This window comes from Mus caroli, unplaced genomic scaffold, assembly GCF_978045245.1.
Source record: "Mus caroli unplaced genomic scaffold, Mus_caroli_1 scaffold_3, whole genome shotgun sequence".
Classification (NCBI taxonomy): domain Eukaryota; kingdom Metazoa; phylum Chordata; class Mammalia; order Rodentia; family Muridae; genus Mus; species Mus caroli.
This window is the reverse complement of record NW_028227258.1, coordinates 98,931,396-98,958,639: the sequence shown is the minus strand read 5'-3', so window position 1 is coordinate 98,958,639 and position 27,244 is coordinate 98,931,396. Positions and strand designations below refer to the sequence as shown.

The window sequence follows — 27,244 nt, the reverse complement described above, 5'->3', positions numbered from 1 at the left end:
AGGTGTACATGGCACACGGGGTATAAACAAAGATAGACTTCTTTGTTATTGTGTTCTAAAGGGAAGGTAGACCATCAGAGCCTTTTCTTAGACTGTATGTATGTTATCTATGCAATCATTTTAGTCCGGGTATAAAGAAAGCAGTCAGTAGGAACTGAAGAAGGAAAACCCTAACATACTGGTTGGTGTTCTGGCAAAGAATAGTTGCTTAAAAGTTGCAATTGGTTCACTAAAGATAAAAATCAACAAATTTTGATACAGATCTGGGATATGGCTCAATTGTGAGCATGCCTCAGTATCACTTTTAGAAAAGCTAATGAGCAAACAAACTAGCGAAGATCGTCGAACACACCTCTAATGCCAGCACCCAAGAGGCGGAGTGGATCAGATGGCAAGCATCATTCTCAGCTACATCGGGAATGTGAGGGTAGTCTGGCCTACGTAAGACTTTGTCTTAAGTAAATAGACTGGAAAAAAAAAAAGCTATTTCAGTAAATTGCCATTGCCTAAGCCAATCCCCTTATTGATACTAAAATTTATATATACACAGTTTTCCTAAAGTACCTGAACTTCACTTACGCCATTAAAAGGAGAAATGTGTTTTCTCATGTATGAGCTTTCCTTTCTGTTCTTTTATTGAACATTTCTTCACGTTTATGTTTGTATGGTAGGTACAATGTTGCATTTTCTCTCCCAAAGCTTTTCTGGAGGTTATTAACGTGTAATAGCTAAAAGTTCTATTGGGACAAGCCTCTGAAAAGATACCTTGCTTGCTGAAGATCATTTTTTAAAGTAAACAATCCAGTCAGATTACATTTTACAGTCGCTTAGGGACAACTACTCTGTGAAGAGAAGCAATGAGTACTGCAGGATCTTCAGCCAGACATAAAGACTAGTGTCTTGCAGACTGCATGTTCTTATTGTTCAGGGGCCCTGACTCCTGCTCACATGCTCTTTGCCTTTTCTATTTTATAGGCCCTTTATGGGACTACATCAGAGACTGCAACATGGAGACGGTGTGCTAACTATGTCAATGGGAACATGGAGAATGCTGTGGGGAGGCTTTATGTGGAAGCAGCTTTTGCTGGAGAGAGCAAGCACGTGGTAAGGTTTCAGCACAGCACAGCAGCATCTAAATAGCACCCTAGCAGTTCATTGGGTTGATAAGCAGTTATAGTTGTTCACATTTTTGCTTAATTTTTTATTAATTAGGCAAAGAATCTGTGAATCATAATGTACCATTGTTCTCAACAGATTTCACCTTGTGCTTCTTAAAAAGTCTAGTTATGTCTCTGCCTTTCCCCCAGAAGTCTAGCTGTGTTTCTGCCTTCATGTTGTTTACTTGAAAGTACGTGTCTGTTTTCCAGAAACAGTGACTTTCATGTACACTGTCATGTATTAGACTTATAAAGTTGTCTATTTCCCAACTGACCATTTCATTAAGTACTAAAAAATGTAAGCCACAGTTTATTTGAAATGTGAGAAAGGTATCCTATTTTCTAATTGCTACTGAAATTAAGGCAATGCAGTGTAATGGCATTGTAAAACAACTTATTGAAATGCTACTTCTCGCTTAATTGAACCAATGGTGACATTGAGAGCTAATATGGTATTCTTCTAAAAGGATAGCAAGAACTAGGACATTCTGAAGATAACTTTAGCTTTGTGTATGTAATACGATGTATTTAACTGACAAATTTTGATAACAGCAGTATTGCTTTAAAATACAGTGATCCTATATGTCCATTTACATCCATTTGGGGGGAGGTCAGAATTCATCTGTAAATTTATATTTCTTAGCTTACTGTTGCATCTACAAGGGCAGCATGCACCTTCGTTTAAAAACCTGTAATGATGAAAGAACTCATGGACCGTAGTTCTATATTAGACTATTAATAACCTTTTGTTTTGAGGTTGAAGACTTGATTGCACAAATCCGGGAAGTTTTTATTCAGACTTTAGATGACCTTACTTGGATGGATGCTGAGACAAAAAAGAAAGCTGAAGAAAAGGTAAAGACCAGTCAGAGCCATTGGAGCAAATCAATCTATAGGCAAAGGTCAACTTCAAAAATATATAGGAAAAAATATAATAAAAAATTGCCTAAAAGCTCAGTTGGTAAAGGCTTGCCTTGTAAGCATGACCTGAGTTCAACCTGAGTTTAATCTCTAAACTCATGTTTAAAAAACAAAACAACAACAACAACAAAAACAATAAAAACAAGTAGGCACTGTGGGACAGATCTGACTTCAAGAGCTGAGAAGGTAGAGATGAGTATATCATTGAAGCTCACTAGCTAGCCAGCTAGTGAATTCCAGGACAGTCAGAGACCTGTCTCAGAGAAGGGTGGGGAAACAGTAAGTAGAAATAAGTAATGGAGCAATTAAAATAAATATATTTAAAATAATCACATAGAACTAATTATAAACAGTGGACAAATGCAAGATTGATCACAAAGAAACCTACTTCCCCCTCGTACGGTTCATGTCATTCATTTAACCTGAGAGGAGCTGCAGTGACTTTGGGGAACACGGGGAATATAAAAACTGAAGGAACCAATATTCAGCAGTGTATTACCATGAAGCTCAAAGAGCCCTTATCTGTTTTCTCAGCTGAATCAGTGAAGTGGAAAGATAATTATATCCTCCAAGATTGGGAGCACTAAATGTTACCCGTTTTATAAAATTGAAAAATCTGGAGAGAAAAAAAAATCATAAAATAATATTACACATGGAGCAATGGAGCAAATGGGAAAGCTGCAGCCTGGAAGGATGGACAGGGTTAGGAGATAAATTTCAAGCCTACTTTTATTGTTTATTTTTGTTTTAGCTAAAGCAAAGAGCCATTGCAAAGAACACTGGTTGAGGCTGTCAGGTGCTCCATTTGTAAATAGCACATCAAGCTATTTAATTGCTGGTTGTGGACATATGATGTTTGTATTTGAAGACTGCGGTTATGGAGATAATTGTATCTCTGTTTTCAATGTTGTAATTTTTGCAGGCCTTGGCAATTAAAGAAAGGATTGGCTATCCTGATGACATCATTTCCAATGAGAACAAACTGAATAATGAGTATCTTGAGGTAAGTCTCTGCGGTGATATGTGGAACTGGTGGCAAGGTCACTGCAGCCTGGAAAGGCCAGACACTGTATAAAATACCCTAAAACCATAGCTTCCACTAACACCTAATACCTTCAACACTGATACCCAAGCTATGTTTAATTTAACCTTTCTTGTCATTATACTAGATTCTATTCGGTGTCAATATTTCATTTTAATATTGGTGAGAAAAACATTTAATCCTTTAGAGCAGTGATTCTCAACCTGTGAGTCACCACTCCTTTGACCAAACTTCTGTCTCCAAAAGTATGTACATTATGATACATAATAGTAGCAAAATGATAGCTATGAAGTAACAATGCAAAGATTTTATGGTTGGGGTCACCAGAACATGAGGACCTGTTTTAAGGGGTCTCAGTATTAGGAAGGTTGAGGACCACTACTTTAGAGTGTCAGGAGTAGCCATCTAAGTGATGAGTGACTGACTGCCCAGAGTCCTTTACAATGGCTTACACAGGCTACAAAAGTCAAGAAGCCTTCTACTTTCTAATTGTTCTCTCTGTGGGTATCACACATTATGCTTTTTCTATTAAAATCCAAATATAATTGAGAACCAAAACAGTTTTTATTCTCACTGATAATGTCATTGTTAAAAGAGGTGACATTGACCAAAGTCAACTGATACCTGCAACTGGACTTGGCTGAGATGCTCATTGTTATCCTGTGACCAACACCATGACATGACGGACACTCTAGTCACAACAGGTGACATGTCCCTAGGTTTGACGTGACAATGATGACTGCTCATCCACCAAGAACTAGTGGAATGTGGAGGTGTATGTGCCAAAAGTCCTTATTCATCCTTTTCCATTTACAGGATAAAAAAGCGTTCTTGTTTTTTTGTTTTTGTTTTTTCTACAAGAGTGGATTGCCTGAGAGCAGAAGCATACTCAAAGCTGTTCGGAACCCACATTCCAGCCCTAGTACTCTTTTAAATTTTAGCAAATGACCAGAAGCATCTCCAATTCACATACTTATTTTAAAATTCTGGTCTCAGATTTTAGGTAACAAGATTGTCAGGAAGATCAAATGAGTAGAATATATATTTAAAATACTACAAACATTGGGCACTGAATAAAGATGGTATGGTTATACACATTTATGATATGGAGAATGGCATCAATATTGTGAGGTTGGCCTGACTTTTGGCTTCATTTGATTGGTTATAAAATACACTGAAACTGTGATTTAGCTAGGAAGAGGACTGGACTATAATGTGTAACAAGGCTAATAAAAAAGCATCCTCTGAAAATTTTAATGCTGCTTCTTAACAGTATTAACTTGTTTTGTAGAGAAATTATGAAGGTGATAGAACTAATATTTCTCCTCAAATCATTTTTACCCAATGTAGTTGAACTACAGGGAAGATGAATACTTTGAGAACATAATTCAAAATTTGAAATTCAGCCAAAGCAAGCAGCTAAAGAAGCTCCGAGAAAAAGTGGACAAAGATGAGTACGTATAGTATGTTTTCTAATTGTTCATCCTGGAGCAAATCCTTCTCACTGCTGGTTCAGGTTCCTCGACCACAGCAAAGGCTCCCTCCCTTAGGATGTACTGAGAACATTGAATTTTACAGTATTAATATGGCAAGGAACTCCCAGTGAATGCCTTTCTCCACTAAGCTCTTCAACCTGTGCTTTGGCCTTAAACTGTCTGCAGAATATTCTTCTGCTATTAGTCCCTACTTTTTCTATTAGTCAAGCATCCTGTGAGTTCTTTCATGTGACACCCTAGAGAAGCTACCTAGGAGATGCCAGGAATGATCTTGAGCAACAGCCTTTGGATACCACTGACCTCTGCACACTAGTCTCATCAGCACTTCACTCTATTAGCTTTGACCTTTGCTCTTCAACTCAATTGATAATACCTGGAAACTGATGACCAAGTGTGCTGAGCACTCAAATCCACAGAGCTGCTTAGCTTGATCTTCTTCCGAGGCCTGAGCCCTGTAGGACTCGAGTGATTCTCAGCACCTAACACCAAGTGTAGTTACAATTAAAATTAATTGTTGAATTACTAAGCGACGGAAAACTAAACATTCCAGCTTGGTTTGAATATTGACTAACAGCATGCTTCATTCATTTCTGTAAATGACTCATCCAGTTGTCAGTGAGTACTGGAAAAATAAGAGGCAAACAAGAGTATAGGGTAGATGATAATTACTGGAATCATGTGGGCAATATTATATATATATAAATACTGATGCCCAGCTCAGTGCTCCTAGATCTTGAGGTATTTGCTCTGAGACTGGAGCCCAGATACTAGGGTTCTTCCTAAGCACTGCCCTCTGAGTTTGTCGTTTTTGTAGCATTCTTTTTCTGTATTTACTTTAAGAAAGAAAGGAAGGAAAGGGAAGGGAAGAATGAAAGAAAAAGAGAGAGAAAGAGTGAGAGAGAGAGAGAGAGAGAAAAGAAAAGAGAGAGAGAGGCAGGGCAATGAAGATCTTTCCCAAAATGATGCCTTTAATTTTGTGAAATTTATTTTTGTGTTTTAAATTCACCATAAGCACTCTGGCTGTAATGCCATTAAATTGTCAGGACTGAATCGTAAGAGGTGTATTGTAATAAAAAAAAAGTTGCCCGTCTTTCATTACAGTTTCTCCCCATGAAAGCTTCTCACTTACATGGCACTAGTTTAATAGGAGTAGGGTGACCATTGTTGTCTCTGTCCTTGTTTCATGTGTCCCCAGGTTCAGGTCCTCACTGACAGACAATGTCAGAAAGACAAATGTATAGTGTCCACTTCATTCATGTACCCTGAAGTCACATTTCATACTCAGATCCTTATTCCCAAACACTAGCAGGAGGGATCTATATTCACATCCATATTGAAATGGTAGGTTTCAGACTATAAACTATTATTCAGTTATGTTACAGGGTGCTTTACAGAAATGCTGATGCATAAAAATTTCAAGTTACCAACCAGTGTAAATAAATTCAATTAACGAACTAGTAACTCCAATATCATTTCTTTTCCCACTCCATGTGCTCCCAGTGAGCACGTGCATGTACTTCTTGAAGTCTACCATCCTTATTACATATGACTATTTTAATCTGGCCCAAGTCCATCTGCTGAGCTTCACACTTAATATCTAGCTGATTACAAGCATTTCTGCTTAGCTATATCATTAACCACACAAGAGCAACATTTTCCACTTAAGCAAAAATTAATCTTGTTCGTTGTATCTGTCCATTTTCTAGAAGCTTCAAAATTGTTCCCACCCTGACAGAAACCAGGACCTCATCTTGATTATTCTGGCCTGTTCTGGTTTATCCATAGTGCTAACAAAAATCTCGATCTATAGCAAAGGACTACATTCATCCGCTGCTAGTTAAATATTATATAGGAATGTATAAACGCTTCGGTTTAATTGTCTCCACTTTGCTTCCTTATCACATTTTCCCTGGTGATTTAATTTTAAAAACACTTTTACTTCCAATTTTCCCGTGTTTCCACTTCATCTTCATACTGCTATCCCCCAAGGTCTCAAGGATACAGCCTGAGTCATGTTCTTTCTGATTAGAAACCTTCCCTGTTTCCTGTTGCTTAGATCAGGAAATACAAACTTTTGAAAAAGTCCAAAGTTCCCATAGCTCTCAGTAGCTCTCCATAATTCCTTCATAGTCACCCATACTCCCCCTCAGTCCAAAAAACTAGCTGTATGCAATGCTTTCAAATTACCAGCCCCCAGCCTTTCCCTTATTGCTTCTGAACTTATAGCATCATTTTTGTTTGTTTGTTTTGTTTTATTTTTTGAAACAGGGTTTCTGTATATAGTCATGATTGTCTTATGGCTTGCTAAGTGGGCCAGGCAGGCCTCAAACTTATTAGATCTTCTTTCCTATATCTCCTGAGTACAAAGGTGTGGGGTGGTGAGCTGGGATAGGCAGCCTGGTCCCTGGTCATACTCAAGCTTAGAACCCTGGAAACTGTCCATTGCAGGGACAGTCACCTACCGAGTCTCCAGGGTTCTAAGACTGAGATCAACTGGGGACCAGGCTGCCTATCACAACTCACTGCCCCATACTGAGGTTAAAGATAAGCACCATCAGAGCGTGTAGCATCCTTTCTTCCCTTTTTAAAAAAATCTAACAGCAATCTCTACATGGCTTGACTCATATGTTATCCCCTTTATTCCCTGTACTTTGGCAGCTTTCTGTTCACCCATACAGAACTGTACCTTGCAAATTTCAGTCAAAGCACCAGTAAAGTTTGATGTTGAAGAAACTGACTTGTATAAAAAGAAGAAACCAATGTCAATTAGTAGAATGTGGACCCTTTGCACATGTTGTTAGAGCATGCAAGTGCAATTGCCAATTTGTAATAATGTTGACAAAGTTAATTTAGCAGATAAAATAAAAAATGCTTCTATCTCCATATTTTACCTCCACAGCTGGTGAAGTTATACATCCCTATGGCTGTTCTCTGTTAAATACATTTTAAAACCTAATCTTAAGGAATGTGCATGCGATATGTCCAAGTTAATGATTTGGCTAAAGGACCTCCCTTTGCACTGGTGAACGCTCACACCTGCAAATAACAGGGATTTGAATAATTTTAAAACTTCAAATGGTTTCTGGATGCCTATGCATATTTTTTTTTTCTTTTACCCTGAACATGATGTCTCTTGAGGTTTTGGTGTAATTGCAAAGGAATTTCAAATATGTCCAGCTCAGAAAAAAATAGCACTGAACTGGAAGTATAAGAAGTTCTGGCAAGGTTACTTAATAATAATAATAAAAAAAGATTACTTAATAACACATCTAAAATCACTTACTTCTACTAACATAATTGTTCACTTAGTGTTAACAGAACAAAAATAAACCTCAAGGGTTGTGTGTTCATGAACAACAAAACTATAAGAATTCCTAATGAGTTTTTTAGTGTTGATACTGACTTTAAAATAAATTTCCAATTGATAATTTATTCTCCGAGAATTACAGATAGAAGTTAATTTAATAATGAATTGAACAGAGTAGTCACTAAAAGCAAAACAATAATCACTGTCCTGTTAGATATCTTCCTTACCTCATGTCTGCTGGGTTCTGATTGGGATAATCAGATAAATGTAGACCGAAATCAGTAGACTCCTGGAGATCAAAATATAGGATCAAGATGTCCTATAATTCCATTTAATTGTGGAAGACATTTCAGGTGCTCTAGTGGCCACAGCTCTCTGAGACTGCTTCCAATCACAGGGCAAGCTGGGTCAGTCTTTGGTGTGTGGAACACCCATTGGTAACCCCATATATTTGGTGAGCTCCTATCATTTTCCCCAACATTGTGCTAAGTCCTACTGGTTCAAGTTAAAAAACAAAACAAAACAAACCATAGACTGTCACTATCTGTGTTAAGATCCAACCATCTGGATAAATAATGCTGTTGTGTCAAGTAAGTACAAAGGGTTCAATAAAATAGGACAGGTTTTGAGAATTTTAGGATTACCTAATATCAGGATAAATGGATACTCTCAATTCAGTATCTTAAGGCTTTGGTGCTCAGAAAAATCTAGTCATCTACTGTACCTTAACTATGGTCACTACTCCATGCAATGCTTGGCGTTTAGTTCTCCTGCATTTTTGTTTAGTGCTTAAAGTACTACGTCTATGGAATAAGAGTAGAGTGTGAGCTCTGGAACTGGGGAAGAGGTGGCAGGGGCGCTGGGAACTTATAGGAACTAAGCAACCCTAAATTAGAATTACTGCTTCTTATTTATTAGCTCTGTAAAGTTAGTCATTGAGCTTTGTTTTGGATTTTGTTATTGTTGATTTTTACTTTTTTCTAAGTTTTGTTAATAATATATCTACTTTTCCTTGAAAGGGGGTTAGGGGGATAAGGTGGGAGAGAAAGAGACAAAGTCCTTCTTTTCTATTCACAAGAAAATGACATTAGTGATGCACTGAAATTTGTCTATCATGTGGATCAGCAGTTAGGTGCTGGAATTTGATAGAACATTAAGCAGGCCGTCTTCCCTTCCATTTAAATATATTTCCCCCAGTTATGTTACTTAGTGTATACAGACATTAGGAAAAAGAGTTTAGTAGTTAAACAATGACTCAGTTTCCATACTTTCAGATTGAAGGTATCATCAATATGGATGGTCAGGATGATCTGAAAGACCAAGAAAGCCCATGGGATTCATTTGAGAAAAACATTAATAAGTATAACAATATAATGATCTGAGATTTCAAGAGCATGCTTCTTTCACCCACTTGAAGAAGGCACACAGAAAAAAATCTATTTATTGTACTGCTGATTTCAAAGGAGCTGCTCTCAGAATAGATGCTGAGAATTGAGTACTCCCAGGGAGAAGGCTATTAATGGTCTTGTTCTTTATTTTAGGCTTTAAAGTTACTCAGAGTGGCTGAAATGAGATTGGTTCTAAGTGCTTTTGCAGTCCACCAGCTTCACTTTTTTGTTTGTTTTGTTTTGTTTTGTTTTTTCGAGACAGGGTTTCTCTGTGTAGCCCTGGCTGTTCTGGAACTCACTCTGTAGACCAGGCTGGCCTCGAACTCAGGAATCCGCTCGCCTCTGCCTCCCAAGTGCTGGGATTAAAGGTGAGCAGCACCACTGCCTGGCAGCTTCTTGGCTGCCGAGCTTTCTCAGGGTAGGAAGATGGAAGGTGAACATCTGGCTTCTCTCGTGAGTGTATTTTAGTTGCACCTCCAACTTATACAGCGAGTCCATCTTTGAGGATGATTCAGAACAAATTTAGCTTACAAAACTACATTTCAGAAATTAAAATTAAATAATAATAATTGAGTAAAAAGTAAATTTTTTGGGCAAGAGAGACTGCTCTTCCAGAGGTCCCGAGTTCAATTTCTTGCAACCACATGGTGGCTCACAACCATCTGTAATGGGATTTGATGCCTAAAGAGAGTGACAGTTTACTCACATAAAATAAATCTTTTTAAAAAGTCAATTTCCTACTTACCTAAATTCTGCATTCCCACACAATCATCTAACCACACAGCCCATGCTTCACACATACGCAAACCACTGGAAGCAGGAAGAGATCAGAACACACTGTTTTGCTTCTTCTCCCAGACTAATACTGTACATAAGGGGCTGGTAGTGTTTAGTCTGCATGCATGGAAGGTATCTTGAAGGAGCATACAGTCACCATTACATTAGAAAAATAGCACCTCCATATAGTTTTGGTTTTGGTTTCCTTTTTTTTATTGTTAGATATTTTCTTTATTTACATTTCAAATGTTATCCCGTTTCCTAGTTTCCCCTCTGAAAATCCCCCTATCCCCTCCCCACCTTCTGCTCCCCAACCCACCCTCTCCCATTCCTGGTCATGGCATTCCCCTATAGGTGCATAAGCCTTCACAGACCAAGGGCCTCTCCTCCCATTGATGATCAACTAGGCCATCCTCTGCTACAAATGTAGCTAGAGCCACAAGTTCCACCATGTGTTTTCTTTGATTGGTGGTATAGTTCTAAGGAGCTCTGAGGATACTAGTTCATATTGATGATATTCCTTCTATGGGGCTTCAGTCCCCTTCAGCTCCTTGGGTATTTCTCTGCCTCCTTCACTGGGGACTTTGTGCTCTGTCCAATGGATGACTGTGAGCATCCACTTCTATATTTGCCAGGCACTGGCAGAGCCTCACAGCTATATCAGGCTCCTGTCAGCAGGCTCTTGTTGGTATCTGCCTAGTATCTGGGTTTGGTGGTGTTTATGGGGTGGATCCCCAAGTGGAGCAATCTCTAGATGGTCATTCCTTCAGGCTCTGCTCCGAACTTTGTCTCTAACTCCATCTATGGGTATTTTGTTCCCCATTCTAAGAAGGAATGAAGTATCCATACTTTGGTCTTCTTTCTTCTTGAGTTTCATGTGTTTTGCAAATAGTATCTTGGGTATTCTAGATTTCTGGGCTGATATCCACTTATCAGTGAGTGCATATCATGTGTGTTCTTTTGTGATTGGGTTACCTCACTCAAGATGGATATCCTCCAGATCCATCCATTTGCCCAAGAATTTCATAAATTCATTGTTTTTAATAGCTGAGTAGTACTCCATTGTGTAAATGTACCACATTTTCTGTATCCATTCCTCTGTTGAGGGACATCTGGGTTCTTTTCAACTTCTTGCTATTATAAATAAGGCTGCTATGAACATAGTGAAGCATGTGTCCTTATTACAAGTTGGAACATCTTCTGGGTATATGCCCAGGAGAGGTATTGCTGGATCCTCCAGTAGTACTATGTCCAATTTTCTGAGAAATTGCCACTGATTTCCAGAGTGTTTGTATCAGCTTGCAATCCCACCAGCAATGGCGGAGTGCTCCTCTTTCTCCACATCCTCGCCTGCATCTGCTGTCACCTGAATTTTTTATCTTAGCCATTCTTACTGGTGTGAGGTGGAATCTCAGCGTTGTATTCTTTATATGCATTTTGTCTTCCATGTGCTACTGTCATGGTCAGAATTTTTTGAGTTTTACATATAAAAGCACTCCATTTATATAGATGAATTAAAATCAAAGAGACTTAGAATTTTCATTACAATACTGTTAAACGTGAAAAATATTTTATTCACCTTGTTAATTTATCTTTCCTATTGATATTTGAGGCATTTCATAACTGACCACAAGTTACAGACACTAACTTTGTTTCTGTTATTACCCTACTTAAGAAGTAACGATTGATATAATTATAGTACTTCAAGTTCTGACCATGACCTGGAACAAAATGCCCTGGGCTTTTGAATCTGTATGATTCTCCAGAATAGACTAAGAACACATCATTAAAGATTTTGAGAGGAAAAAGGCAAAATACTACATAGTTCTCAGTAAACCCTACCACCATAATTCTAATTTTATGGGAGTGTCACATAATCATAAATAGCCACCTATTTTCTAGAAGATATAATTCACAGTAGACATTTTAATATGTAGAACTCTTCCAGCTGGAGAGTCACAAACATTAATCAGAATGCAGCCTTAAACTCTTTACAGGAATGTATCAGAAGGGTAGAATGGTGCTAAAATACAAGAGAGGGTACTTATTTTTACAAAAGCAGTAAACCTACATAGGCAATATTGAACGAGGTACATCTTTCCATGTCTATGTCTTTTTGTCTGAAGCATTAGCTCAGAACATCTGGTTTTTGTCCTCAGGACAGTAAAACATTTCATCTTAAAACAATTCAAGTTGCTATTTTTCCTAGTTTACTATTAGGACTTTTCATTTGTTCAGAGCCAAATAATTTACAATGATTATTTGTAATTACCCATAAAATACACTATTGCCAAGAACTCAGAATTCACAATTAAGACATTAACCCCAAAGCCACTGAGATGTGAAAAATTCATAAATAACTTTGGTAACAAAATTTTAATAATTACAAACTGTTTAATTACAAGTTTTATTACTACATTTGCTATGACTATGTTGAGAATACACTGGAAATATTTTTCAAATCATGCAACTGTGTTTTCTTAAAATTATCTGAGCACATCATCTCTGTTGACCCTTTCACCAGCTCCAAAGAACATTACTTGCACCTGACCCATGTTACCTGTGTAAGCCTTGCAAAGGTCGTCTAAATACATCACATTTCCTTATTTCCATTTTTGTTCATACAAACATCTTCTTTGTATATTCGTTAGTCACATAAATGAGAACCACTTGTTCTGTATAGTTCTGGTTTCTTCATTTTAATCTAATATTTTGAGTTCACAAATATTTGCCTTGCTTGTGAGTCATTACAAATTGTGTAGTAAGCAAGTGCTGTTTAATTAAAACAATAAGATATATTCTTGTGATCATCAGCTTGCAGGAAGTGTTAAAGTATTCATGCTTCAGCTCTGATGAAGCTAGGGAGGATGGATATGTCAGTCCCATCCTGTTTAGATTGTCTGTTGTATTAAAATGATAGTAGTAACAAACTAACTGGAAATGATTTTTTTTTTTTTTGCGATTTGCAGGCATTACTTTCCAAAAGAGAAGTTAATGAAAATATGAACTATACTGTTAAAGCAAATTTTTAATCATGTTATTCAAAAATAGTTGTCACATGCTGGTCTCTGACGGTTATTTTAAGAGATTAAACTAGTGCTTATACCTGACACCAGCAATAGTTACTAATATCATGACTAATATGTTGACTTTGTACTGTGTACCTGGCACAGCAGAGAGCTCTTATGTAAGCCATATTGCTGGACTACTGTGATTTGCTGCTAAAAGGATAATAGTTGTCACATTGACTATTTCCCTGAGGTAGAATAACTAGTGAAGCCTCAAGACAAAACTCATGACTGTCTTAAGTGTATGTAGGAATGCTAAGTAAGAGGTTATTAGAGATCAAGAAGTGTTCATTTTCAGTGGACATATAATCTATATGAGCTTATTAAGGTGAGGATAGTACTTATGTTGCTCTAAGTGTTTAGTGTATGATGATTGACAGGCAACTTCCATAGTGGCTAAGCAGAAAGACGTAAGAACAATAGCTCTTTCAGCCCTCAAATGATCATGGGACCAGTTTTGATTTTTAATTGTTTTATACAGTTTTGTGTAATGATTTTTTATGAATAGTTCTCATTTCCATAACTAGTGTCTTCTATATTTGGGGCCTGTGTTTTATAAACTCTAGACTCTGTGCAGGGCCTAAGTCATGATATGGACTAACAGATAACTTTTAATCCATGTATGTGTGTGTGTGTGTGTGTGTGTGTGTGTGTTTGTACACAGGGGTGCACATGCCCCGAGAGCTCAGAGGCATTAGATCTCCTGGAACTGGAGTTACAGGCACTTGTGGGCTGCCTGTACTGAGAAACACACTCTGGTCTTTTGAAAGAGCAAGTCCTACGCTTAACCACTGCCTCATTTCTCCCAGAGTTGTCTTTTTGAACAGGATTTATGGAACAATAACTTGAAGTTCATTGTTCCAAACTAAGGTATCCAAGCTCTCAAAAAGGCTCATTATGAGCTAAGAATTGAAAAATGTAAAGCTATCTACGTTTTACAAGCCAATGTTTCATATATTATCAACAGTTCCAGAACTGTTGGAATAATTTTGTATCAAACTGTAAAGCCAAGTGAATTTCAGTATAATTTTAACCTATTACAGTTTCTGAAAAAATATACCAGTAGATTTTGGACCATCAGATGCCACTACAAAATTCAATGCAAATCAAATCAACAGACTGAAGACCTGAGTATATGTTGAATTTTCAAGAAATAAAAATATTTTCCAATGAGTTTTTAACTCTAGTAGGCTAATATTCATTGGTTGGTCATGTTTCACAGAGAGAGTTAACATTTATTTTTATGGCAAGTGGATTGAATGGGAAGATGGGGTGTCTTCTGTAACAAGTTTTTCTGTCTTCCATAGGTGGATAAGTGGAGCAGCTGTAGTCAATGCATTTTATTCCTCAGGCCGAAATCAGATAGGTAAGGTATATCCATAAAGAATTCTTTAGAATTCCTCAACTTTCTCAGCCCACAGATTGCTGTATGGACAATTTTTTTAATACCCCTCTAAAAGTAAAGCTGATATTGAGTTATTGGTTCATGTCTTGAAGTATCCCTAGATCCATGTATCTCTTTTCACTAGAATGGGAAATTTACAGTAGTCCAAATCACATTAGGTAATTGTTTCTTCCATAACATTCAATCTGTAACATAATGGTTATCTTATTCCTGTGTGTTTTATCAAAGTCCCTTTTAAAACTTATACTGGCTTTCAGACAGATCTTTAAAGGTATTGGCGGGTCTGAGAGCCAACTCTTTGCAAACCCAATTCGTTTGGTAATTCAGTAGTCTGGCTTTAGTGGAGACTCTCCTATTCTATGTCTTCTTTATTCCAAGGACTCCCAAGGAATTCCAGGGTGAGGAAGAGGGTTCCATGATCTCCCAAAGTTTCTTAGCAGGAGAGGAATAGTGACAACTGTTGCACGTTACTTAACTGACCACCTGGCAGCCATGATAACACACAAGTCACTATCAATTCTATGTTGTTTACTAGTAAAGAAGTAAACTAGATGGAGCAAATCCTCCCTTTAAAAAATCAGATGACCAAGTTAAAGGAACTCATAATCTGCTAGGTGGATCTTAAAGACTAGTATTAATATGAACCATAAAAATCCTATCACTTATTTAAAGAATGGCATCTAAGGCTGTAATTAAGTCAGCTGCATCTCCATAGTTAATGTTTAGCCTTGATAGCATATTTCATAAGAGCATTTTATATAATGGGTGGATTTTAATCACAGTACATAGTGTGGGAGATAATGCTCAGTTTAAATTAATAAAGTACTGTGTATAATTTTTATACTTTCTGCTAAAAATAATTTCTTGGCACTATTTAGCTCAGGTAGATACACATGAGCAATGAGTTTCACCAAAATTCTTCCCAGACAAAGGTTGATTATTTTTATTATTTTGTCATTTGAAAGTGGTGGAAATGGCAACTTTCTGACATATTGAAAGAGCTGGTGAACAAAATCACTTACAGTATTTAAAGTCACCCTTGTAAATATCTAATGTTTACCCCTGAAGTCCATGAAAGGTTAGGTCATATTTACCCTGTTTAAAAGAAACGTATTTGCTACTTTGTGTTAACTAGACTTTATTTTTTTCTTTTTTAATTTGTTAATTACTTAAGCTCAAGTCTTTCACTTACAGTCTTGATATCCTGTATAGGCCCAGATACTTACTTGAAATGTATATTCATATTACAGATTCTTTAATGATTCCAGAACATAGTGCTGATATTACCTAGTGGTTGCTAGAATTCTAGAACACGAATGGTAAAATTACTGAATTATACTTATCCATCTTCATTCATTACCAAAGTCATAGGTTAACTAAACTCTGACAACATAGACTCAAAACAGTGGTCCCTTTCATTAAATAGAGGCAATATATCCCAAGGAAAAAAAAATGAAATACAATAATGTATTTTCCAGGCAGGGTACTTAGCAGGCACATTTATTATAAGAAGACAATGCAAAGGTCTAGACTAGGGTGAGTATTAGGAACATGGAGAGCAGGAATTTATAATGACCAGGGTGAGGAAGAAGGCACTATTTGCCTGCAGAGCAATAATGACCCCCCCCAAGTGTCTTTGCAGGAGAGGAGTAGTGAGGACTGTTGAACTTTAATATGGCTACAGAATAGAACACGAGGGTAGATTAAATTAGGATAGATTACAGGTGGAGCAGGAGTTGTTCCTAAGAACATCTCTTAGAAAATAAGTCATTCTAGACATGAGGAAACAGTATGAGGGAAAGTTCTCTATCAGACTTCCTAGAAGAAGCGACAAACTGTGATTTTGGAAGGACAGTATATCACCTGATATTTTACATGTGCTGTTATAGCTTACGTGTGCTGTGCAAACTTCTTAGAGGAGAAGATCAACTAAGCTCAACAGGAGAGGTTCACTGGTGGGGGCTACATTCTGTTAACACTTAAGCAGAAGGGTGAAAGTGTTTGATGTACACAAATATTTGTGAGACATAAAAATGGAGAAAGTTCTCTATTTAAAACAGATGTTATGTCAAATACATAAGAAGTAGTATTCATTTAACTATTAAACTTTTTAAATAAAATAATTTTATTCTTTGAGATTTTCATACATAGTTAACTTTTTAAAGACAACTTAGTCTATTAAATATGCATTTATTTGTTTATAATTGATTATTGATTTAGTCAACATTTTTTTCTGGGTATTAATCATATTCCAAACACTATCAGATTTGGGGGTTCTGGAAAAAAAATGAGCTTAAAACAAATGGACTAAAGAGTTCATAAGCAAATGTGTGTACAAACAGATGAATCTCAGATCTCAGAGGGCTGAGACTTAAGGTGCCATAATGGGCATGAACAAATCAGATAAAGGACTCCAATGATTAATAAGAAAATAAATAGAATTTAGAGTAATCATAGGAGCCCTAATGTAAATAAAATAAGGATAAATGATGGAGGGATACCTTTGACTGAGTGGTAGTTTATTTTAGATAGTATTGTGGACAGATAAAATTTCAAAGAGAAAACTGAACAGAAATATGTATTCTTGAGTAGCTCTTCCTTCCATATATTTATACAAGGGAAAGAACTTCCTGAGTGTGGTTTATGCATATTCCATGACTCAGAATCCTTACAGAAAAAAAAAAAAAGATTGCCAGGTGAATTGTGATGAATAAATCATAGGTCGCGTACGGCGATGACTCAGTCACTTTGCCACTATCAATAATAAATGACTATGTTGGTTTCTATCACACAAGACTTTTGTTATCTACCTGAGTAAAACTGGCATAGTGGAAAACAGGGTAGAAAGCACGATGCCATCAGTGACAATGCCATTGCTAATCTTCACAAATCTTCCATCATCTTCTCTCCTTTAGTCTTCCCTGCTGGCATTTTGCAGCCCCCATTCTTCAGTGCTCGGCAATCCAACTCATTGAATTATGGGGGCATCGGCATGGTCATCGGACATGAAATCACACATGGATTTGATGACAATGGTAAAGTATAGGTAACATTTTCCTTTGGCTGAGATTAATCCTCCTAAGTTTAAAAGTAATAATTTGTCAGTACAAAATTCCATTTGTATATGTAGTTAGAATTAAGTCTAAGTACATAGTCAGTGTTCTATTTAAAGTGTTCTTTTATTTTTAATTAGGTATTTTCTTCATTTACATTTCCAATGCTATTCCAAAAGTCCCCCATGCCCCCCCAAGTCCCCTATCCACCCACTCCCACTTCTTGGCCCTGAAGTTCCCCTGTACTGAGGCATATAAAGTTTGCAAGACCAATGGGCCTCTCCACTGATGGCTGACTAGGCCATCTTCTGATACATATACAGCTAGAGACATGAGCTCTGGGGTACTGGTTAGTTAATAATGTTGTTCCACCTATAGGGTTGCAGATCCCTTTATCTCCTTGGGTACTTTCTCTAGCTCTTCCATTGGTGGCCCTGTGATCCATCCAATTGCTGACTGTGAACATCCACTTCTGTGTTTGCTAGGGCCCGGCATAGTCTCACAAGAGACTGGGTCCTTTCAGCAAAATCTTGCTAGTGTATGCAATGGTGTCAGTGTTTGGAAGCTGATTATGGGATGGATCCCCAGATATGGCAGTTTCTAGATTGTCCATTCTTTCGTCTCAGCTCCAAACTTTGTCTCTGTAACTCCTTCCATGGGTGTTTTGTTCTAAGAAGGGGCAAAGTGTCCACACTTTGGTCTTCATTCTTCTTCAGTTTCATGTGTTTTGCAGATTGTATCTTGTATCTTGGGTTCTAAGTTTCTGGGCTAATATCTACTTATCAGTGAGTACATATCATGTGAGCTCTTTTGTGATTGGATTACTTCACTCAGGATGATACCCTCCAGGTCCATCCATTTGCCTGGGAATTTCATAAATTCATTCTTTTTAATAGCTGAGTAGTACTTCATTGTCTAAATGTACCACATTTTCTGTATCCATTCCTCTGTTGAGGGGCATCTGGGTTCTTTCTAGCTTCTGGCTATTATAAATAAGGCTGCTATGAACATAGTGGAGCATGTGTCCTTCTTACCGGTTGGAACATCTTCTGCATATATGCCCAGGAGAGGTATTGCTGGATCCTCCTGTAGTACTATGTCCAATTTTCTGAGGAACCGCCAGACTGATTTCCAGAATGGTTGTACAAGCTTGCAATCCCACCAACAATGGAGGAGTGTTCCTCTTTCTCCACATCCTCGCCAGTATCTGCTGTCACCTGAATTTTTGATCTTATATTAATGGGCAGTAAGAAATGTGTGCTTTACACTCTAAGAGACTAAAGCAAATATTCACATTGAGAATGTACAGTAGTGTTCTTCCACACAGTAATGATGCTTGGTCCTGTTGCGTATGTCTTAGATTTCCAGATTCCTTGAGGGCAGGATCTGAGTCTTAGATACACAGTCAGAAGATGTCACTCATTCAAGTTCCTGTGTTGTCTTTAAGCTGCTTGTAGTCAGGAACTTCATTTGTTTGTTTGTTTGTTTTTCTATTTTATGGTTAATATGCAATTTAGAACTTTGTGAACAGTAAGCACATTAATGTTTATATGCATCCCTAAACAACCAAGAATATTTACTGTTTTAATTACAGTCAAACAAAATTGAAGTAAGAACTGAAGACACGTACAAAGGACACAGCAAAAATTCTAACAAATTTTAGTTCAATAGATAGAATTCTAGAAAGCCAGAGAGAGAGAGAGAGAGAGAGAGAGAGAGAGAGAGAGAGAGAGAGGAAGAAGAAGACAGAAAGAGTAACTCTTTAAAGAGAAATTTACTAGATACGTGTTACTCAATTGGTTGGCGCAAGAGTTTTAACCAGTACCGACTAATAATATTTCCATTTTTCAAGTGGAGTCATACAGGGGCATATAACAGATTGTGCAACATCATAAAATGTGGAGTTAGTGGAATCAGTGTGTAAGTTCAAATTCTGTTCAAATTCTGTTCATAACCCTTTTCTTATTCACAGCATTGTAATTATTTAAAAGATGACAAAATTAAATGTCAAAACATATAAAGTATTTATGAACGTATGAATGTATTTGGAGATATAAAAAGGGAAAGATCAATGTGTTTTAAATCTAGGAGAAAAACTCCAGGAGAGAGTTTGTTGCTTCTCTTTGTATTTAAAGTAGAGGGAAGCAAGGAGTTACTTTTGAATAAAGGGTTTGAGAACATAAAATGGGTGCCAGAAAATAATTGTTGACCTTTTAAAGTCTCAAAATATCAAATTAAATAGTCATGGTTCAGAAAAGATCCAGAGTAACAAGACATGCATTCAGGAGTGTTTATCTAATAGCCTCATCTGTGGTAGCATAAGCCAAGTGGATGAAATATCTATCAATTCCAAAGCATATTGACAGATAAAATTCAAGCTTTCCCAAAAAATTTAGGAGTCAGGAGAGTGAGCAGTTTCTCTGAATGTCCGCCCCACTACATGGTCACATAACAGAATTAGAGGGATTATATTCTATGTTTATGTCAATATTCTTGCTATGATTTTATAGTTTTGCAAAATGCGACTGAACAGCTGAAACAGTAAGTTGTAAGTTTTTTGTTTGTTTGTTTGTTTTACAATGGCATATGAATCTATTAAAAGAATTTCAATTATAAAACAGAGAGCATAAAAAATCTTATTGTAACAGATGTTCTTTTTACCAAATGGATATATTACAGGAAGAAATTTCAATAAAGATGGAGACCTCGTTGACTGGTGGACGCAGCAGTCGGCAAATAATTTTAAAGACCAATCCCAGTGTATGGTATACCAGTATGGAAACTTTTCCTGGGACCTAGCAGGTGGACAGCATGTATGTCGCAGCATTCTTTAGAAAATATTTAGATGTGCAATCATAAGTGTGATGGTAGTGCTTTCTATAACAATCCTAATAGGCAATCTTTCTTTAAACAGCTCAATGGAATTAATACACTAGGAGAAAACATTGCTGATAATGGAGGTATTGGCCAAGCATACAGAGTGAGTATATTTTATTCACATTTCAGTGATGGGAGGGTTCATTTATCATATTACCCACTTCTTTAAAGCTTTTTTAAAGAGACATGTATAGGCAGAAAATGAAGACTGAAAATGGGAATCTAGCAGAAAAGTTAGCACAGAAAATTACAACTAGACACAAGAAGATATATATACAAGCCTGGAAAGGACACAAAATATTTCTTAGAAATGAACCTGCAGTAATTTCTTAGTAAAGGTGTGCATGCAAGTGATTCTGGGTTCATTTATCAGTATAAGTGGGACCCTCAGCTTCCCAGCAGGCCAGGCAGCCTGTGGAGATGATAATCTGCATAAACTGCAGACATAACATTAAGGCACAGTCTGCTCACTGAGAAACAGTTAAGGATTGTTAAATAGTTCCAATTATGGCCATGTAGTTGGCCCAACTATTATTCTTCAAGAATTATTATCATTGGAATATTCATTAGATTCACAGTTCGCCTTCCACTTATACTTGCATATAGCTACTTTATTTGCTTATTTTGTGAATTTCATGTATGAGTATTGTGTTTACATAATTTTTACACCTTCCTCTTCCCTCAACTCCTCCCGTCTCCCCAACTCCATCTCAAATTCATAACCTCCTCTTTGTTACTATTATCTCTTATATATGTATTGGTGTGTGTGTGTGTGTGCGCGCGCGCGCGTGCTCAAAAGCCTACTGAGTCTCTTTAGAGCTGCTTGCCACGTGCATGTGTTTGGATTGACCATTTGAGATTGGATACTACCCATCAAGGGACTCATCCCCAGGTTGGCTGGTAGTGTCATTATTCAAGCCTTGTTTAGACCACCATCTTATTTAGATTTCATGGAGACAGCTTCCCCGTAATGTCTAGAAGGCACTACTTTACAGTAGGTGTCCAAGTCCTCTGGCTTTTTCAGCCTTGCCACCTAAGTACTTCTAAGGACTTTGCTTTGTCTGTAGCACCATTTTACGTGCTAGGGATGTAGCAACACAGCTTCCATAAAGGATGGTAGTACTTGGGGATGTGAGTATGAATTAAAAGATGAGCCAGTAAAGGCCAGTGTGGAAGAGAAAATAGGGAATTTCACAAATCGCTGAAAGAATGGTGCTTTTAGAAGCACCAAGGAGGAATGAAGATGAATTTGAGCGTAACTCTTGGCCCTGAATCAGCTTATGTGTGAGAAAATGAGCAGTCTACTTGACATGACAAAAAGGATAAGGGTTCCACAGGGAGGGTGAGGTTTTCCCAGCTGGGTAGAATGGTTGAGGACTGAGTAGGATTATCTGGTCATTCATTACTGCAACACTGAGAGTAAAGGAAACAGTGATTGTGTCAGAAAAATGGAAGCAGCACAACAGAACAGATCAGACCTATGACTGGTATTGCTGACAGTGCGCCTATAACACAGCATCTTTAATGTATAAAGCCTGAAAGATGAAGTCACATAAAAATCCTAGCTGGTGCATTACTACTACCTTGAATGTTGGGTAATTAATGTTTTTTTTTTCTCACTAGGTGGCAAATAGCATGCCTTTTACCTCTCTGGGTGCTGGATAATTTTTAATTTCCTATAAGTGTTCTTGAGCATTTTTCTAGATACAGCTAGATTCACTAGAAATGGTTTGCTCCTTCTTAAAACTTGTTTGTACAACTTGTTAGTTGCAACTAAAATAATGCTTTTAGAGTTGATCTGCTTCCCTGTGGATCTGGAATGGTCCCATCCTTAGATTCCTGTGCCCCAAGCATTGCTATCTGTAATCCTCTTGGTGCGATCTCCTGATTAACACAAAGCTGAATATTCAAAAGCAACCTGTTCTGATCTTGGAATCTTCTTTTAGAATTTCTCTTCCTTGGTACTTTGGCCAGTGTTATCCCAGATAGTCTATTTCTCCTCAACTCAGAGCCCTCCAGCCTTCGAGTGACTTTCCTCTCCCTTCACTATGGCATAAATGCTCTTGGAAAAGTAATATATATCTGCTATAGAACTTGCCTTGGTTCATAACTAGCTCTCAAGGATGGTCTTGTTTTATAAGGTGTGATGTTAAAGACTGAGTTTCAGTATTATGCAAATCATTGTATCATATGTTAGCTCAACACTTTGTTGATTCTGCAACAGTCCCTGTGAATGTGATAACCGGATGTAGTGTTAGCAATTAACAACTTTTATGATTCTGCTATACTGCTCACCTTAAGGAAGCTGAGAATTGTTGTAATAAAAGAAAGTACAATTTACAAATATTTATAACACTGTATGAGTTTCAGCATGCAATCACCTGCCCCTCTCCCTGACTGTGAACTCCCTACAAGGGAAGAGGCATAAGCCTTCCATATATATCAAAACCTTTATATAGTAAAGGCTCACTATTCTATGTTGATGATAAGGAAAAAGAACTGAAATAAGTTTTTTACTTATGTAGTTAATGAATTCCTTTATAAGAAATTAGAACTGGCTGGTAAGGTGGCTCAGTCCACAAAGGCCTTTGCCACCAAATCTGACCACCTGAGTTGAGCCACTGGGTAGGAGAGAATTGGCTCCTGGAAGCTGACTTTTGAACTCCACTCATGTACCACAGTACAGTCCCATATACTCTCATACACTCATGTATACACCCACAAATTAATTAATTAAATTGAATTTTAAAAAAATTATAAATAACCTCTCAGAAAGTTTATTACTAATCCATTTTTTATATTGTCAATAGCAGAGCAAAACTAAATTTCTCAATAGTGAATATAAATATTTAAGGTTTCAGAACATTCTCTGATATTCAGGTGGCCAGAATTCCTTTTGCTTGATGTTTTGGAAGTTAAACTATTTTGTTCTGTACTGAGAGGACTAGAATAGCAACCTATCCTTAACCTAGGATTGTAGGACATTAAGGCCCTAAGGAATCTCAAGAGAATCCCTTAAACTTTTGACAAGAATCACTCAGAGTAAATCTGCTGTGAGCCTATTTTTCTAAGAGTAGTAACTAAGCTAAAAATAACAATTACAGACAACTCCCTTGGCAAGCCATTCCTCCAATGGGCCAGGCTAACCCATCTATCCATAGAACAATACTACGGTAAGATTCTCATCATGTACTCAAGTCATCTTTCACAAAACTGACATTCAGTGTGATCCTCTGACATGCCAGGCTCTTGTCATCTGCTAATCAGTCTCTTATTCTTTCTGAGCATTTATAGATGTATTCTAGTCTTCTTCTTAATCCATGAAAGTGTTTCAGGATGCCATATCTAAGTGTATTATTACAGTCATGTGATAAATGCAAGTTACTTGGTCCTTTTGGAATAGGGTTTTGTATAAATTTACAAATTCTAGCCTTTTATTTTACTCCCTAGGCCTATCAGAATTATGTTAAAAAGAATGGTGAAGAAAAATTACTCCCTGGACTTGACCTCAATCACAAACAACTATTCTTCCTGAACTTTGCCCAGGTAGTATGTCTTACATGATTGATAAATATGAAAAGTTATAATTTCATCCAAGCTGAATATTGCATGCTGAGTTTTCTTTTAATCAATTGGGGTGGAACGTTTGACTTGACTAACTTGCATTATTTGCAACAAGAATGTCAGACCATGTTCATTATAAATGACTATGTTTCTGGATGCCTTTCAGTGTACATTATTTGAAGAGTTAATGGTTGAATGCAAATTCCAAGTTAATTTTCTTTCCCCCCCAACCTACCCACATTGTTCCATGATTATACCTAAGTATGTTGCTTTTCTTTGTCTATTCATACTTCAAGGTGTGGTGTGGGACCTACCGGCCGGAGTATGCAGTCAATTCTATTAAAACAGATGTACACAGTCCTGGCAATTTCAGGTAAATGGTTGTGAATAGCAGCTAGGCTACACCAGTGTTGACTCTGTTACTTCCATGTTTCAAATTTGGCTTTTTCTAATTTTTACCCTATGGTACTTAAGAATACTGTTAATGTGTCCATGTATATGCATGTATTTATACATTCATGTCTGTGATGTCACATATGTTTATGTTTGTGTGTGTTTGCTTGTGAGTATTTTTGTGTACATATGTGAATGTGTGGTGTGAGTGTGCACATGTGTATGAGTACATATATTCTGTGTGCATATGCATAAGTCTGTGTCTGGGTATATGTCAAAAACAGAACTCAACCAATCATACTGGGTAATGCTTCCAGAAGCACAGGTCTGGCTGTTTTGTCCTCCAGAAGATATATGTCCTAAGCTCAGTACTTAATGACTGAAAAAAATGATGATACCTCATAATAATGGCCTAATAGAACCACCAGCTAGTAGAATATATTTCTAAGAGGCTGTGATTATGAGCTTCAAACTCCACAGAAAGATTTATATTCTACGTTAAGGGAAGCTTTTACTAGTTGGAAGTTCTCTAGCATTGAATAACCTTATCCACAACGCTCCAGGAGTGAGTATATTACAGCCCAGATCAGAGAACAGCCCAGCAAGGCTACTAGGGGAATGCGGTTTGGAGTGGAAGAATGTGAACATTTAAGAATGAGACCGAGTATTGGAAGTGAATCAACTTTTGAATGTTGAATTCTACATTCCCCTGTCAGTTCAGACAGACATCCTAATACAATTCCTTTCTCTCACACTGGAACATTTAACATGCACTTACTGATCAATAGCACCGTCCAAAAAGGAAACTGGAAAATAATCAAAAACTAAAAATTTTGTACTTTGGAAAACAGAGTTTGAGAGGAAAAGCGAAGTTATTAGGCATCTTTTAAACTCTACCTAAAATGAATGGGAATACATTAATTTTCTGACTACTGAGAGGAGTACATTTAATTGTAAAGACATAAGTAGCATCCTTAAAGACATTAAACTTTGGTGACTACATTTGGTTTCTCCTAATGCTATCACTGCCACTGTCACCATACATCCTCTGCCTTGGCAATTCCTTAAAAATTCCTTTGCACAACAACAGATAATTGCATTTTAATTTCCCTATAAAGAGAGTTATGGCTGGTCCTGTCAACCTATCAATAACTAACTGCTTTTGGGTAACTGCTTTCCATAGAAAGTCTTTGTGGTTCTATTCTCACTATGGTTTAATTCAAGAGACTTTTAGTTTAACTTTTAAAAGTATTTTGTTGATTGATTTATTGATTATTGATTGATTGATTGATTCCTAACACTGCCAATTTTTTTCTAAAAGATGTGGTTCTTGTTGTTGTTGTTTTTATTGTTGCTGTTCTTACTGAAGTTTTCAGAAATTAAAATATAAGAAACTAGTTCTGAGGATCATGGGGAATGTTTATAAATGTGTATAAACCAGTTTGTCAGCTCCTTGCTCTGTAAGTTCCCATGAACATAAGCAGATCTCTACAAGAATCTGGATTCCTTCAGAAGTGAAGATCAGGGTACTGAATGACATGCCATCCTTGGAAAATAAGATGTTGTATATTAGCTTTTTGGGTGGTTTGTTGTTGTTTTGTTTGGTTTGGTTTGGTTGGGTTTGGTTTTTCGAGACAGGGTTTCTCTGTGTAACCCTGGCTGTCCTGGGACTCACTCTGTAGAACAGGCTGGCCTCTAACTCAGAAATCCGCCTGCCTCTGCCTCCCAAGTGCTGGGAATAAAGGCATGCACCTCTGTTGCCCAGTGCACACTAGCTTTAATAGGCAAAAGTTGTGTCTTTTAAGCACTGTTATTTTTAACTTGACCACTGTACTTAAAATATCTTTTTGGTTTTGTTGTTGTTGTTGTTTGTTTGTTTGTTTTTGTTTTTCAAGACAGGGTTTCTCTGTGTAGCCCTGGCTGTCCTGGAACTCACTTTGTAGACCAGGCTGGCCTCAAACTCAGAAATCTGCTTGCCTCTGCCTCCTGTGTGCTGGGATTAAAGATGTGTACCACCACACCCAGCTTAAAATATTTAAAATATTTCTCTAATATATTTGTTTTAACACAGTATCATGGAGCATAAAGTGGCCTTTGTTTTGGTAAGACAGGCCACTGTTACTATTGTTAATTATGCTTTGGTCCCTTAACCTAGTGAAATCTTTCCAGCTAAAGTGTCCAAGCCAGTCTGTCCTTGTAATGGTAATGGTGTCTAGTCTAACCCTGTGCTGGCGATGGTGTCTAGTTCATCTCTGTCCTGGAGATGGTGTTTTTCACTCCTCCTTTGCCTTCTATTCGGGTTTGTTTGTGTTTTTGTTGGTTTCTGTTTGTTTGTTTTGCTTTTCCCCCACTCTGATTATATTTTTTATTAGATATTTTATTTACATTTCAAATGTTATCCCCTTTCCTGGTTTCCCCTCCAAAACACCCCTATTCCCTCACCCCTCCTCCTGCTCACCAACCCACCCACTCCTACTTCCCTGTCCTGGCATTCCCCTACACTGGGGCATTGAGCCTTCTCAGGACCAAGGGCCTCTCCTCCCATTGACGTCCAACAAGGCCATCCTCTGCTACATTTGGAACTGGAGTCATGGATCCCTCCATGTTGTACTCTTTGGTTGGTGGTTTAGTCACTGAGAGCTCTAGGCATACTGGTTGGTTAATATTACTGTTCCTCCTCTGGGGCTGCAAGCTCCTTCGGTCCTTTCTATAGCTCCTCCATAGGGGACCTTGTGCTCAGTCAATGGTTGGCTGAGAGCATCCACCTCTGTATTTGCCAGGCACTGGCCGAGCCTC

At 37.5% G+C, this 27,244-nt stretch overlaps 1 protein-coding gene across 4 annotated transcripts in view; it reads left to right on the top strand.

Moving 5' to 3' along the window:
- Mme (membrane metalloendopeptidase) overlaps nucleotides 1-27,244 on the top strand; it is a 93,012-nt gene that overhangs the window by 54,523 nt on the left and 11,245 nt on the right. For all 4 annotated transcript variants that reach the window (XM_021157462.3, XM_085835857.1, XM_021157461.3 and 1 more), the window contains exons 13-22: nucleotides 976-1,104; nucleotides 1,914-2,012; nucleotides 3,001-3,081; nucleotides 4,471-4,574; nucleotides 14,464-14,522; nucleotides 17,477-17,596; nucleotides 20,294-20,427; nucleotides 20,529-20,594; nucleotides 23,942-24,037; nucleotides 24,352-24,428. In XM_021157462.3, coding sequence (XP_021013121.1) covers nucleotides 976-1,104; nucleotides 1,914-2,012; nucleotides 3,001-3,081; nucleotides 4,471-4,574; nucleotides 14,464-14,522; nucleotides 17,477-17,596; nucleotides 20,294-20,427; nucleotides 20,529-20,594; nucleotides 23,942-24,037; nucleotides 24,352-24,428 — 965 coding nt within the window. The remainder of the gene's footprint in view (nucleotides 1-975; nucleotides 1,105-1,913; nucleotides 2,013-3,000; nucleotides 3,082-4,470; nucleotides 4,575-14,463; nucleotides 14,523-17,476; nucleotides 17,597-20,293; nucleotides 20,428-20,528; nucleotides 20,595-23,941; nucleotides 24,038-24,351; nucleotides 24,429-27,244) is intronic.